At 41.1% G+C, this 14,089-nt stretch overlaps 1 protein-coding gene across 3 annotated transcripts in view; it reads right to left on the bottom strand.

The window, feature by feature from the left end:
- The window catches only part of LOC135480617 (transforming growth factor beta receptor type 3-like), a 46,443-nt gene that overhangs the window by 8,119 nt on the left and 24,235 nt on the right, over positions 1 to 14,089 (bottom strand). For 2 of the 3 annotated variants that reach the window (XM_064760501.1, XM_064760502.1), the window contains exons 3-8: positions 8,002 to 8,226; positions 7,200 to 7,309; positions 6,122 to 6,308; positions 5,206 to 5,335; positions 3,771 to 3,954; positions 2,669 to 2,846 (exon numbers count right to left, since the gene is read on the bottom strand). In XM_064760501.1, coding sequence (XP_064616571.1) covers positions 2,669 to 2,846; positions 3,771 to 3,954; positions 5,206 to 5,335; positions 6,122 to 6,308; positions 7,200 to 7,309; positions 8,002 to 8,226 — 1,014 coding nt within the window. The remainder of the gene's footprint in view (positions 1 to 2,668; positions 2,847 to 3,770; positions 3,955 to 5,205; positions 5,336 to 6,121; positions 6,309 to 7,199; positions 7,310 to 8,001; positions 8,227 to 14,089) is intronic. The other variant, XM_064760503.1, reaches the window with a different exon arrangement.

Raw genomic sequence — 14,089 nt, 5'->3', positions numbered from 1 at the left:
CAATCCCAAAATTCCATCCAATTTATAATCAACAAAATGCCCGAACTTTATTCTTAGCTTTTATTTATCTTCATTGTCATACCACCTCTATGATCATAGTGTTTTACTTGTGGGCGCCCCGCTGTAGGACAGGCCCAAGCTCTAGGACAAGCCCCTCAGTGTAGGACAAGCCCCTTGGTGTAGGACAAGCCCCTCATGATGTAGGACCACCCTTCATGGTGTAAGACAGGTCCCCCCTCTGTAGGACAGGCCCCAGCTGTAGGACATTCACCCCACTGTAGGATAGGCCCCAGCCCCCTGCTGTGGGACAGGCTTCTTGCTGTACAGTACCGCCCATGCCCAACTACAAATTGGGAGCGCCCAGACCCCTGACATAACTTGTCTAGACTGCTAACAAAGCTCACCCAGACCGCTAACGAAGCGTGCCCAGACATCTAACAAAGCATGCCTAGACTGCGAGAAATCGATGACCTGCCATCCGTCCCAAACGGATGCATAAGACTACATGCTGTAGGGGACTGTTTGTGCCTTGAAAATAAATGTAGTTTGGCTGGCAAATATGCAGCTTACCTGGTGGTAAATCCAAACAAATGGCACAATCCGTAAATACATGCACACACTTACTTTAAATCAATATTATCTATAAGACACCATCGAGAGTTTTCATGTTTTCATGGATTCAATTCATGAACATATTTTGTTTTCAAATTTTGCTTTCAGGCGCACGGGTGGACTGGAATATGCAGGCAAGATGCCAATACAGTGTTTATGATCTTTGGTCAGCAAAACTATATCATTGCGCCGGATTTCATTCAGTTGTGTGATGCCTGTACAGAAAATAAACATCATAACTTGTCTCAGCCCTGAAAATAAATGTAGTTCGGCTGGTATGCTGCAGCTTACCACAACCATGTGGCGGTAAAATCTGCCTTGAGAATTACTAGACAAAAAATGACACAAATTGCCAAAATGCTCACAGACCTCTAGCGCAATCTTTAGAGTCTGATGTCAGACAAACCTAATTATGCAAACCCAATTTAATCCCAACTGAACATGCCTGCCTAACTGCTTAATCAGTTAAATAATCAGTAATTATCTTCAAATAATAAACAGACATGTCAGCCGGTAAACTTTGGGAGCCTGGTCATGAGCAAGTATGCGGTTTATCCACACAATAACAGCAATCAAATTGATTTGTTCAGTTGAAAACCTGTGACAAAAGACAAAAGAATACAATAAATCATGCAGTTAGTAAATAATTTTATTTACCTATCAGTTAACTTTCCACGAAAATTTTTGTTCTCATTAAAAAGTAGCCAGGTGACGTAAAACCATAATCGCTGATTTCTGGCAATGCTGTGAGCAACACTAAGAATAAGATTTAAAGTAAAATAGAAGTGAGTAGTGTGTCGAAATGTTATTTCGACACGCTACTCACTTAAAAATATTTACTATTGAAATAAAATTATTTACTACTGGCATGTTTTGTTGTATAATATTTACATTACAGGATGTATACATTCTCTCCAGAACTTGTGCACGCCGAAATCAGAGACCTGACGTGCTGAGTTTGCCCACGAGGTATCTTTTGTATCAGAGTTTCAGCATGCAGAAGTTAACCGAATTACACGAGTCAATTTAAATAGTTTTTTATTGGTAGCCCATTGGTGTGTTGTCAGTACTTTTTGTTGTTATGTTGTTCTGCTCCACAAGTAATCCACACCAGCACCCGATGGTAGGCCTAATGATCGAGGTTTGGCCAATTCTAAAGTAGCCACGATTTGGTGAAACAGTGATATTATGATGTAAAGCTGAATTCATTCATTTTTGACCGTTCTGTGTATATCATAAATGAAAACAGTTTACAGTAAAAGCAAAATATATATAAAAACAACACACTGAAAGCTAGTGTGAGTAGTTTGATCTACATATCTACATATTTCTGCAGGGATTACGATATCCTCTTCTGTACATTACCACATTCTGGAAATTCTGCAAATGTACCCAGAAATTATTCTAAAATAATCATAACAAGCTATTATTGTTCATGTATCATAGCCATATATAAATGGAACCATTTAGAAAACGCCTTTTGATTTGATTTTGATTTCACGCATTCATTTGTTTTTCCAAACAAAATAATATGTTTACATCATCGGTGATATCACCACTAACGCAACTGTTCACAGAACGGACATGTGGCAAACCTTCGATTGCGGAAGCACTTGTATATTGTTACTGCGGTGATCTGTCTTGGCCATTTCTGATTAGGCCTGTCGGGAAGTTAGTAGAGCGCTTACAGAGCAGCAACAGACTACAGACAGTGCATACAGGGTACTGACAAAGCAGGGCCAGACCAAAATAGCGCACCTGATAGGCTGTTGGGCCTGGGTGGTGCTGCAGGACAGGCCCCCCTGTAGGACATGACCCCTGCTGTAGGACAGGACCCCCCCCCCCCCCACCCGCTGTAGGACAGTTGCCCCGCAACAACTGAAGAACCGGCCCCTGATGTAGGACAAGCCCTGCGCTGTCGGAACCTCCCCCTACACCTCCCCCCCCCCCCACACACTCTGTAGTGCAAGCTCTCCAATGGAGGACACGCTCCCTGCTGAAGGCCACGCCCCCTGCTGAAGGCCACGCACCCCTCAGAGCCCTGTAGGCTACTTACCTCGTTCTGGTACCAGCAGCAGGATGTGGTTACTTGTGGGCACCCCGCTGTAGGAGAGGATGGGTCCATAGCGGTACTCCACCCAGCTGACCAGGTCCTTACCACTGTAAGGCAGTTTCTCTATCCTCGTCTCCACAGTGTCCATGTTCACCTCCTCTGTGTCCATGTAACTGTTACCCTGCAACAACCAAAGAGCAACAGATTTCGTATGTTTAACACAGAATTTTTCACTAATAATGCCAGCACTCTATTTTACCTGTGGAGGAACCAGGTAGTCATGGAGTGAACCAACTTTGCTGGATACATGACAAACCATGGACTGAGTGAATCTACCAAACCACCTTTGCCGGATACATGACAAACCATGGACTGAGCGAATCTACCAAACCACCTTGGCCGGATACATGACAAACCATGGACTGAGCGAATCTACCAAACCACCTTTGCCGGATACATGACAAACCATGGACTGAGCGAATCTACCAAACCACCTTGGCCGGATACATGACAAACCATGGACTGAGCGAATCTACCAAACCAACTTTGCCGGATACATGACAAACCATGGACTGAGTGAATCTACCAACAAGAGCTGGATTTGAATCAACAGTCTTATACTTGTCCAATGTGGTATTCATTTAGGCCTAAATCCATTACTTCATCATAGCATTTTTCTGATAAACTCAGCAGTTACAAGCCTGACACTACCTGAACCTCCTAACAGCACTTGCCCATTTCCATCCTAAAAACGTATCTATGTCTAACTAGTACAACATTAACACCTCAAAATTGCTACAAAGACCGTTTTCAATATCCCAACAATGTACACTTGCTACATCCTTGCCTTTCAATGCAACATGTTTAAATGCAAGTATTATGAAATTAAAGGGAGGTAACCACATTAGTCAAGAGAATGAGATTATCTCCCCCTAACAGTTCATTACTGGACAAGCATGTAATTTTGCATTTGCTTTGGCAATTTTTCAACGTTTGTGAACATATCCAGACTACAACAAAATGATAGATACGCAATGCGCAAAAAAAAATTTGTCTTATCAGTGACAAAAAATTTATTTCAAACAAACCTAAAGGCCCCACTCACCACAATTTCGATATTCCCACGAACTTTGCGAGACTTGACCTTCCAGGAGAGGTTAGGCGGAGATTTCAGGAGCAGAACCAGTTCGCTTTTCACACTGCCCAGGATTTCCGGCACTATTTCCACAACAATTTCAGACGCCGTGCCACCTAGGTCTCCTCCACTAACTTCTATAATGTGAACTGACCTGAAGACAAATTGGGACACACAAATGAAATGTAACTGAGAAAAAAGTTGACATCATTCACAAATAAGCACGTTTTTTTTGATCAGTGAGTAAATTGTCCACATCCACGATGGTATAACACAATGGTTCAGATTTATAGGTGGAGTAAACCATAGTACCCTGAAGTAAACCAGAGTGCCTGGAGTAAACCAGAGTGAGTGGAGTAAACCAGAGTGCCTGGAGTAAACCAGATTGCCTGGAGTAAACCATAGTACCCTGAAGTAAACCACAGTACCCTGAAGTAAACCATAGTACCCTGAAGTAAACCAGAGTGCCTGGAGTAAACCAGATTGCCCTGGAGTAAACCATAGTACCCTGGAGTAAACCAGATAGTTCTGGAGTAAACCAGCTTGCCCTGGAGTAAACCATAGTACCCTGAAATAAACCAGAGTGCCTGGAGTAAACCAGATTGCCCTGGAGTAAACCATAGTACCCTGGAGTAAACCAGACTGCTCTGGAGTAAATCAGATTGCCCTGGAGTAAACCATAGTACCCTGAAGTAAACCAGAGTGCCTGGAGTAAACCAGATTGCTCTGGAGTAAACCAGATTGCCCTGGACTAAACCATAGTACCCTGAAGTAAACCAGAGTGCCTGGAGTAAACCAGCCTTGGAGTAAACCATAGTGCCGGGAGTAAACCAGATTGCTCTGGAGTAAACCATAGTACCCTGGAGTAAACCAGATAGCTCTGGAGTAAACCAGATTGCCCTGGAGTAAACCATAGTACCCTGAAGTAAACCAGAGTGCCTGGAGTAAACCAGATTGCCCTGGAGTAAACCATAGTACCCTGGAGTAAACCAGACTGCTCTGGAGTAAACCATAGAACCCTGAAGTAAACCAGATTGTCTGGAGTACAACAGATAGCCCTGGAGTAAACCAGATAGCCCTGGAGTAAACCATATTGCCTGGAGTAAACCAGATTGCTCTGGAGTAAACCAGATTGCCCTGGAGTAAACCATAGTACCCTGAAGTAAACCAGAGTGCCTGGAGTAAACCAAATTGCCCTGGAGTAAACCAGATTGCCCAGGAGTAAACCAAATTACCCTGAAGTAAACCAGAGTGCCTGGAGTAAAGCAGATAGCCCTGGAGTAAAGCAGAGTGCTTTGGGGAAATCAGTACCTGGAGGAAACCATAGTGCCTGTGTCCTGTTGGCTGAAGTGAAGGTTAAACTTGTACCGGCTGTAAAGAAAACAAATTGTGACTCACGACTTACTTGCTGTTTTTGTTTGCATTGTCCACATTGGCACACCCAGTCAGGTGACGATCCTCGCGGTATGCCCCCTTGATGAAAGATGCTGTTGTTGATCGTCCAATCAAATCACATGATGGTGGAAGCCCAGGAACTGGATATTAATACAATTATTATACCTCATAAGGTAATTCTCAGTTTCCATTAGTTGAAAGACAGTCACATGATATTTCGCATAACATGATGTACAACGATCACGCGCACCAAAGAATGCAACCTCACGTTCACGAGGCAATATCCAACCATCTTGTGCTAATATCCAACGATCACAAGCGTTTATTCCACAATAGTTACCTCCCTTTGAGAACTCTCTGGCAACTGCTTCTTCGTAAACTAAACAACCAGATGGTGGTTATAGCTCCCTTATAGAAAAAGTACTTTTGGAGAGAAGTGATATTCAACGAGGGCAAACAATTCCAGAAGAGCTGACAATTCCTGATGTTCCACCCCACAGCATGCACTATGTGTACAACATTATTTTTTGAAACACGGAAGTTGACAAACCAGTAACTGCACTTTTTTGACGACTACCCCAATACATATTCACATGGCTGTTTACAGACTGGTCAGAGATAGCAAAAAGCTCAAAATAATAAAAATAATAATAGTGAAAATAATAGCCGGAATCACAAATATATACCAAACATGTCATTTCCACCTGACATATAGTCACAAATTAAATGTGACCACAAACATAATTGGATAAGAAGTGCGTGGTTTTACAAAATGGACCAGTCCACTGGAAAGAGGAACAATTTTGTGGGTGACAATACGCCTATCAGAGAAGAAAAACAAAACCACCAAGCAGGTAGGATGGTTACTAAATGAGGACAGGTGGACAGCCATGAAGAGCATTCTCTATTACACTTAACTCCCTCACCTGTGTGCATGCCAACTTCCATGACAAGGGCATTAACTCCGCTAAGCTCAGAGAACGAGGTCAGCTGTCCATACATCCTCTCCACCCAGGCTATCAGGGACTCGCTGTCATCTGGCATTCCATCGACCTTCAACACGCTTTGTCGCAGGCTGAAGTTGTGGAACAAAATTGTCGACTGTTTCGAGATCTGTAACATGACAACATTTAACGTTAAATAACCCATCTGAAATGACAGCTGGACTCTTTACCACTGATGTTTTGCTTCTGAAATAACTGACATTTTGTTTCATGGTATTCCACAATTTCCCCAAATATTTAATATTTAAAATGGAAAAGATAATGGGGGGATAACGGAAAATTAACCTCAAAAAATAGAAACCCTGATTAGTAAGTCAGACTAAATTGATCATTTGCAATAAACTGCAGTGGTCTGTGGAAATGATATACCAATCATCAGTACCTCACTACAACCAGTCCACTACCATACTACAGGCAAACCACTGGCACACCAGAGGTACAACACTAGAAGAAAACCCCTGAAGAACTTTTCACCTGTATCACAGAGCACATAGAAACATTTACTCAATGACTGGGAGGGGGCTTCCGTGGCCGGGGTGGTAAATGCGCCAGCGTGGCGCAATAACACTCAGGTGCGGTTGCTGTGAGTTCAAGCTCAGCTGATGCTGGCTTCCTTTCCACTTGTACGTTGGAAGGTATGCTGTGGACGGTCATGGGTTTCCTTCAGGCGCTCCCCGGTTTCCTCCCACCACAAAGATGCCGTGCTGCCACGGTATTGGGGAAATATTCTTGAGTACAGTGTAAAATGCCAATCAAATAAATAAATAAATACAAATTGGAATTTGAATAATTGGACACGATATCAACATGTGCTAATATGATCACTGAGGGGTAGAAATATGTACATATTCAAAATACTTTAAAACAAGCATGAAAATGTTCATACTTATCATGTGCAGGAGAGAGGAGTTGATGTATCACTCCTGTGATAGGCTGCACACTGACCAATGATCTCCTCCACACAATATCAGTGAAAACTCATCATCCAATCATTACTCACCACAAACAGATGTCTGATGGGAGATGCATCGCGGATTTTAATTGTTTCTACACGCCATGTTGTTGGGATGTCAGACTTCAAAACTATCACCAGAGGCTTCCGATATTTGCCTGTACACAAAAAAAAAAAAAAAAAAAATTATTCAATCAAAATAAGAACATGTGGACTGAAAAACAGTCCTGATACTGAATGCACAAAGCTTTTTTAGGGTCTTATTAAATGTCAATAACTCAAAATTTGATACTTCTATAATTGGGAATCAGGTTTATCAGTGGAGGCATCTGCGTACTCTGAAGAAACTATGGCCCTTCTCCAACCTCCTGCCAAACCTCCTCACTTAAAGCCACAGCCAAACAAAGACAGCTGGAATAATCTGTGACTTATAAAATTTGAGGTCGCAACCTCTGACCCACCTCTGTTCCAGTGCTGCTTGACTGTGACTTATAACATCAGAGGTCATCCCCTATAACCCACCTATGCACTAATGTAGATGGACGTTGACATACGACATCACAGGTCGTGACTCACCTCTGTTCTGGTGCGAGGCTGTCCTACAACATTAAAGGTCACCACCTCTGTTCTGGTGTGAGGCTGTCCTACAACATCATTAGAGGTCGTGACCTCAAACCTCTCTGTTTGAGAGGGAAATGACCCTGACCTATAACAAAATTAGAGGTCACGACACTTTTCCCCACCTCTGTTAGCAAGATAAGAGGTTGTAACCTCTGACCCACCTCTGTTCTAAAGTGGCTTAATTTTGACTGACCTTAAACAATATCAGAGGTCGTGACCTTTGACCCACCTCTGTTCTGGTGTGGCTTGACTGTGACAGACACCTCAAATGGTGTGGGGATAGAGGATTGTGACAGTTCAACCAGGTTCACCACATGCACTTCCTGTCCAGCAGTCGTTGTCGAGTTGGAGGCACATGACCTGCGCTCCGATATGCTGTGTTCTAGGTAAGCCCGGACGTAGCGCGACTCATATGGGCTGGCGATGACGCAGTCTTTTGGCTCAACAGCTGCACCTATAACATCACCATGGAAACAATATCATGCCGCATGTTATGGTCAACATATCAAAGTAGGCCGTACGGTCGATCCAATTTGCATACCTGAATTACTGCACATTTGATGTTTTCATACACAATTTCCCAATTCTGAATACTGTACACACAAACATGTAGGATGAACTTGTGCTAGTACTGTACATGTACATACACCCAAATACAAATATATGGCAGAATGAGTAACCATCAAACTCACACCTGTACGTATTCAAACATAATCAGAACATATAACCATCAAACTCACACCTGTACATATTCAAACATAATCACAACATGTAACCATCAAACTCACACCTGTACGTATTCAAACATAATCACAACATGTAACCATCAAACTCACACCTGTACGTATTCAAACATAATCACAACATGTAACCATCAAACTCACACCTGTACGTATTCAAACATAATCACAACATGTAACCATCAAACTCACACCTGTACGTATTCAAACATAATCACAACATGTAACCATCAAACTCACACCTGTACGTATTCAAACATAATCAGAACATGTAACCATCAAACTCACACCTGTACGTATTCAAACATAATCACAACATGTAACCATCAAACTCACACCTGTACGTATTCAAACATAATCAGAACATGTAACCATCAAACACACACTTGTACGTATTCAAACATAATCACAACATGCAACCATCAAACTCACACCTGTACGTATTCAAACATAATCACAACATGTAACCATCAAACTCACACCTGTACGTACTCAAACATAATCAGAACATGTAACCATCAAACTCACACTTGTACGTATTCAAACATAATCACAACATGTAACCATCAAACTCACACCTGTACGTATTCAAGCATAATCAGAACATGTAACCATCAAACTCACACCTGTACGTATTCAAACATAATCACAACATGTAACCATCAAACTCACACCTGTACGTATTCAAACATAATCACAACATGTAACCATCAAACTCACACCTGTACGTATTCAAACATAATCACAACATGTAACCATCAAATCACACTTGTACGTATTCAAACATAATCACAACATGTAACCATCAAACTCACACCTGTACGTATTCAAGCATAATCACAACAAGTAACCATCAAACTCACACCTGTACGTATTCAAACATAATCACAACATGTAACCATCAAACTCACACCTGTACGTATTCAAACATAATCAGAACATGTAACCATCAAACTCACACCTGTACGTATTCAAACATAATCAGAACATGTAACCATCAAACTCACACCTGTACGTATTCAAACATAATCACAACATGTAACCATCAAACTCACACCTGTACGTATTCAAACATAATCAGAACATGTAACCATCAAACTCACACCTGTACGTATTCAAACATAATCACAACATGTAACCATCAAACTCACACCTGTACGTATTCAAACATAATCACAACATGTAACCATCAAACTCACACTTGTACGTATTCAAACATAATCACAACATGTAACCATCAAACTCACACCTGTACGTATTCAAACATAATCACAACATGTAACCATCAAACTCACACCTGTACGTATTCAAACATAATCAGAACATGTAACCCTCAAACTCACACCTGTACGTATTCAAACATAATCAGAACATGTAACCATCAAACTCACACCTGTACGTATTCAAACATAATCACAACATGTAACCATCAAACTCACACCTGTACGTATTCAAACATAATCACAACATGTAACCATCAAACTCACACCTGTACGTATTCAAACATAATCAGAACATGTAACCATCAAACTCACACCTGTACGTATTCAAACATAATCACAACATGTAACCATCAAACTCACACCTGTACGTATTCAAACATAATCACAACATGCAATCATCAAACTCACACCTGTACGTATTCAAACATAATCAGAATAATTTCAAGATTTCAAATATGTACACCCTGATTTGAGTTTCAAAAGAATTTCCAAAAGAAACCCCTCTCTATCAAACCACTCAGAACCCAGTAACTTAATACATCCTCAATTCATATCTACATTCTCTACAACCCCCCCCCACCCCCCACGCCTCCTCCCTACCGCTCCACCCCTAGTTAGAATTCCTCTACATGGACATGGAGTGGGGGGGGGGGACAGCATACATGCAGTATCATCTACTTCATAGCTCTCCAATTTCTTTTTTTTCCCTTTTTCATCAAAAATCGGTAAAGATGGCCTGATTTCTCTGGGGAAATAACGACTAGTTTTAATTCACTTACAGCGAATCTTGCAGACTAAAACATGCTGACAATTTGCCTACAAGTACATCTATAAGCCAACATAGATGTTAATATAACTACCTCTGCTACCCTATATATAGTGAACCCGACTAATATTGCACAGGAGAAACCCACAACACAGGGATAGTTTCTCTCCCCTACCCTGGCCCCACCCTTCCCAGGTCCTCACAGATTTAGTCAAGCTTGGAAACAAGGGTGACAGGAAGGCACAACCTTCGCTAGACTTGTACATTTATGCCCCACGCCAAAAATATGAACTAGCTTTTTATAAACGTATTTATAGTCTTGTCCTTTGTTTCACTATTCACGTAGCATATACGTATGTACATATAGCACGTACCTACTGTATACACATGTACATCCTCAGACAATTACATCTGTGCTAATGTTTACACACAGCAGAAAAATGTTTATCCTCCATCAGGGTAATAAACAAAACCCAGTATCATGTCATTCTATAAATACACGTCAAGGAAAAATAATCCAAAAATACATAATGTACATAAAATATACCGGTAACTGCAATGCAACCATCAAGAAATCAGCCCAAAGGTATCGTTCTCAACCGTTCTGGTTCCAATTTTCACTTCATTATTTATTAACGTGTGTGCGGCCGGTATTCTATGCAGTAGATGTACCTTAAAATATTTCCCTCAGAAGCAAGGATTTAGCCAGCTATACGTCTCCCCGTCCCTGCGATGGGCAAACCAGGCCCGTTTATTATTTGTAAAATCAGTAAACCATGAAACCATGTAAAACATGAAATATCCACACCTTGTTATTCTGTCTTTATTCCCTGTCAGGCGAAATTTTAAAATCACTTAGCTGAACACTACCATAGTTTAAGAAAGCCTACCGAGCCGAAATGTTTTAAAATCCACCCTTCGATCAACGTGACCTAGATATCCAACCAGAGCTGGTATTAGCCGGACAAGGAGTTGTCTCCCTTCATTATAGTACAAAGTGCAGCGAAATTGCGGTACGTATAGGAAACATCGAACCGCCTGGAGTCGGCCTAAGTAAATATGTGCTGAAATTGGAAGATGTCAAAACACGGCTCTGATAAATCTAGCAAGATAATGCCTTTCTTCAACAAAGCTTCAACTCATGCTAGTGTACACTTAGAAACAGAAGAGGATTCTGATTTGGAGCTTGATGTTGAACTTCAGGCACATGCTGGAGCTGAAATTGACAACGATGACTTCATCGGACATGTTGGAAGTGGACCACCGAGTCAGTGTAGATAACGGCCCAAAGTGACGAAAAAAAGGTGTACCGAAACAAAAACGTTTTCTGCAGGCTGAATGAAAACGTTCGCGTGGCTAAGTTACGGTCAGGCTTAAAACACAGTTAAATTGAAAGTATGCAGTCAGAGTGGGCGAGTGGACTGAGGGCACGAGAAATTTCAGGTCTGGTTTACTTTCAGTTTTGTTGATGTTGGCCCCCTGTATAAATTCCACATAAGTATCATTCGCAGTGGCCAGTGCAACCAAAAATCACGTCCAACTTAAAGTCACCATATTTGTTTAGTGTAATTCCTTTTTATTTAAACCATCAATCTAACTATCAGGCTCCATGATCATGCTAAAAAATACATGTACTAAGCCACTGATGCATAGGCCAAGAAGGCTTTAATGACATTCGCCTTTTGTGCAAAGGTAATTTTCATACTACATATATCTGTAATAAAAGAACTCTAAGTCCCATGAAGATGTAAAATTTTCAGAGGAAATAACAAAAATGATGACAACATGAAAAACAGCGGTTTGACTAAACTTTGTCCACCTTTGAAGGCCTCTAGATTGCATCTCCAGCCCCTGGACCCCGGCCTATTGGTCCTGGGTCACTCCAGTGAGACACCCTCACCTAACACCCTGGCTAAACCCCTGCTCAGAACAGAAGCACTCAGGGAACGGTGCCCATGGGGTAGAACTGAAACCCACTTGGCTCCTGACAAATCTTTTAATGTAATGTACATGTACATCATGCCATGACTGAACAAGTGAAGGTCAGCGGTCAAGAGCCTGTGGACTTCTGTCAATCTAAGCAATTCAACTGCTTGCACAGCCCATGACAGCCCACTTCAAACAACCAGTATAAAGTGATTATGCTAACACAATGTAAGCCCGAACACCTAAGGTCATTCAGAGATGGCCTTGACCAGAAAATGAATTCAGAGACTAATTAGCTATTCAGAACCTGACCTCCCCAGGGGCCTTGTAATGAGGAGTCAGGAAGTCTGACCAGAGGTATCTGACCACAGGGCAGCAATCTACCTCAGAAAACTTGAAGGATGGTTAGCCCCTTGCTTAATTTGTCTGTACATGAACAGCTGAAGCTGTACAGGAAAAATGCTTCGGGCTACAGAATTCAGGGCAAGGCCACAAACATCAAGAGGCAATTTTCATGTTTCCATGACCATCTTAATGTGCACTGATTCTAGGAATAATTGAAGTGAACATGTCAGGCACACACACAATCCTTGATACATATATGATGACACTTGTTACAAACCTACATGTCTGATCATGAACATAGTCAGGCCAAAATGAATCTGATATACCTAAACAAGAGAAAAAAGCTACATGAACATGTAAGTTTTGACATATTGTAATACTAAGATGACACGTTGTAACGCTAAGATGACACATTGTAATACCAGCATGAGACATTGTAATATCAACATGAGACTGTAATACCAACATGACACAATGAAATATCAACATGACACACTGTAATATCAACATGACACACTGTAATATCAACATGACACACTGTAATACCAACATGACACATTGTAATATCAACATGACACACTGTAATATCAACAAGACACACTGTCATACCAACATGACACACTGTAATACCAACATGACACTGTAATATCAACATGACACACTGTAATACCAACATGACACACTGTAATATCAACATGAGACACAGTAATATCAACATGACATACAGTAATATCAACATGACACACAGTAATATCAACATGACACATTGTAATATCAACATGACACACGGTAATATCAACATGACTCATTGTAATATCAACATGAAACACTGTAATATCAACAAGACACACTGTAATACCAACATGGCACACTGTAATACCAACATGACACAATGTAATACCAACATGACACATTGTAACATCAACATGAGACTGTAATAGCAACATGACACATTGCAATATCAACATGACACACTGTAATATCAACATGGCACACTGTAATACCAACATGGCACACTGTAATATCAACATGACTCATTGTAATATCAACATGAAACACTGTAATACCAACATAACACACTGTAATATCAACATGAGACACTGTAATATCAACATGACATACAGTAATATCAACATGACACACAGTAATATCAACATGACACACAGTAATATCAACATGACACATTGCAATATCAACATGGCACACGGTAATACCAACATCAAACATTGTGATACCATGATGACACACTGTAATATCAACATGACATACTGTAATATCAACATGACACACAGTAATACCAACATGACACATTGTAAC

Source organism: Liolophura sinensis, chromosome 13 (assembly GCF_032854445.1).
Source record: "Liolophura sinensis isolate JHLJ2023 chromosome 13, CUHK_Ljap_v2, whole genome shotgun sequence".
In the NCBI taxonomy this organism is placed as follows: domain Eukaryota; kingdom Metazoa; phylum Mollusca; class Polyplacophora; order Chitonida; family Chitonidae; genus Liolophura; species Liolophura sinensis.
The sequence above is the reverse complement of the archived record's forward strand: the minus strand, read 5'-3'. Positions and strand labels throughout refer to the sequence as shown.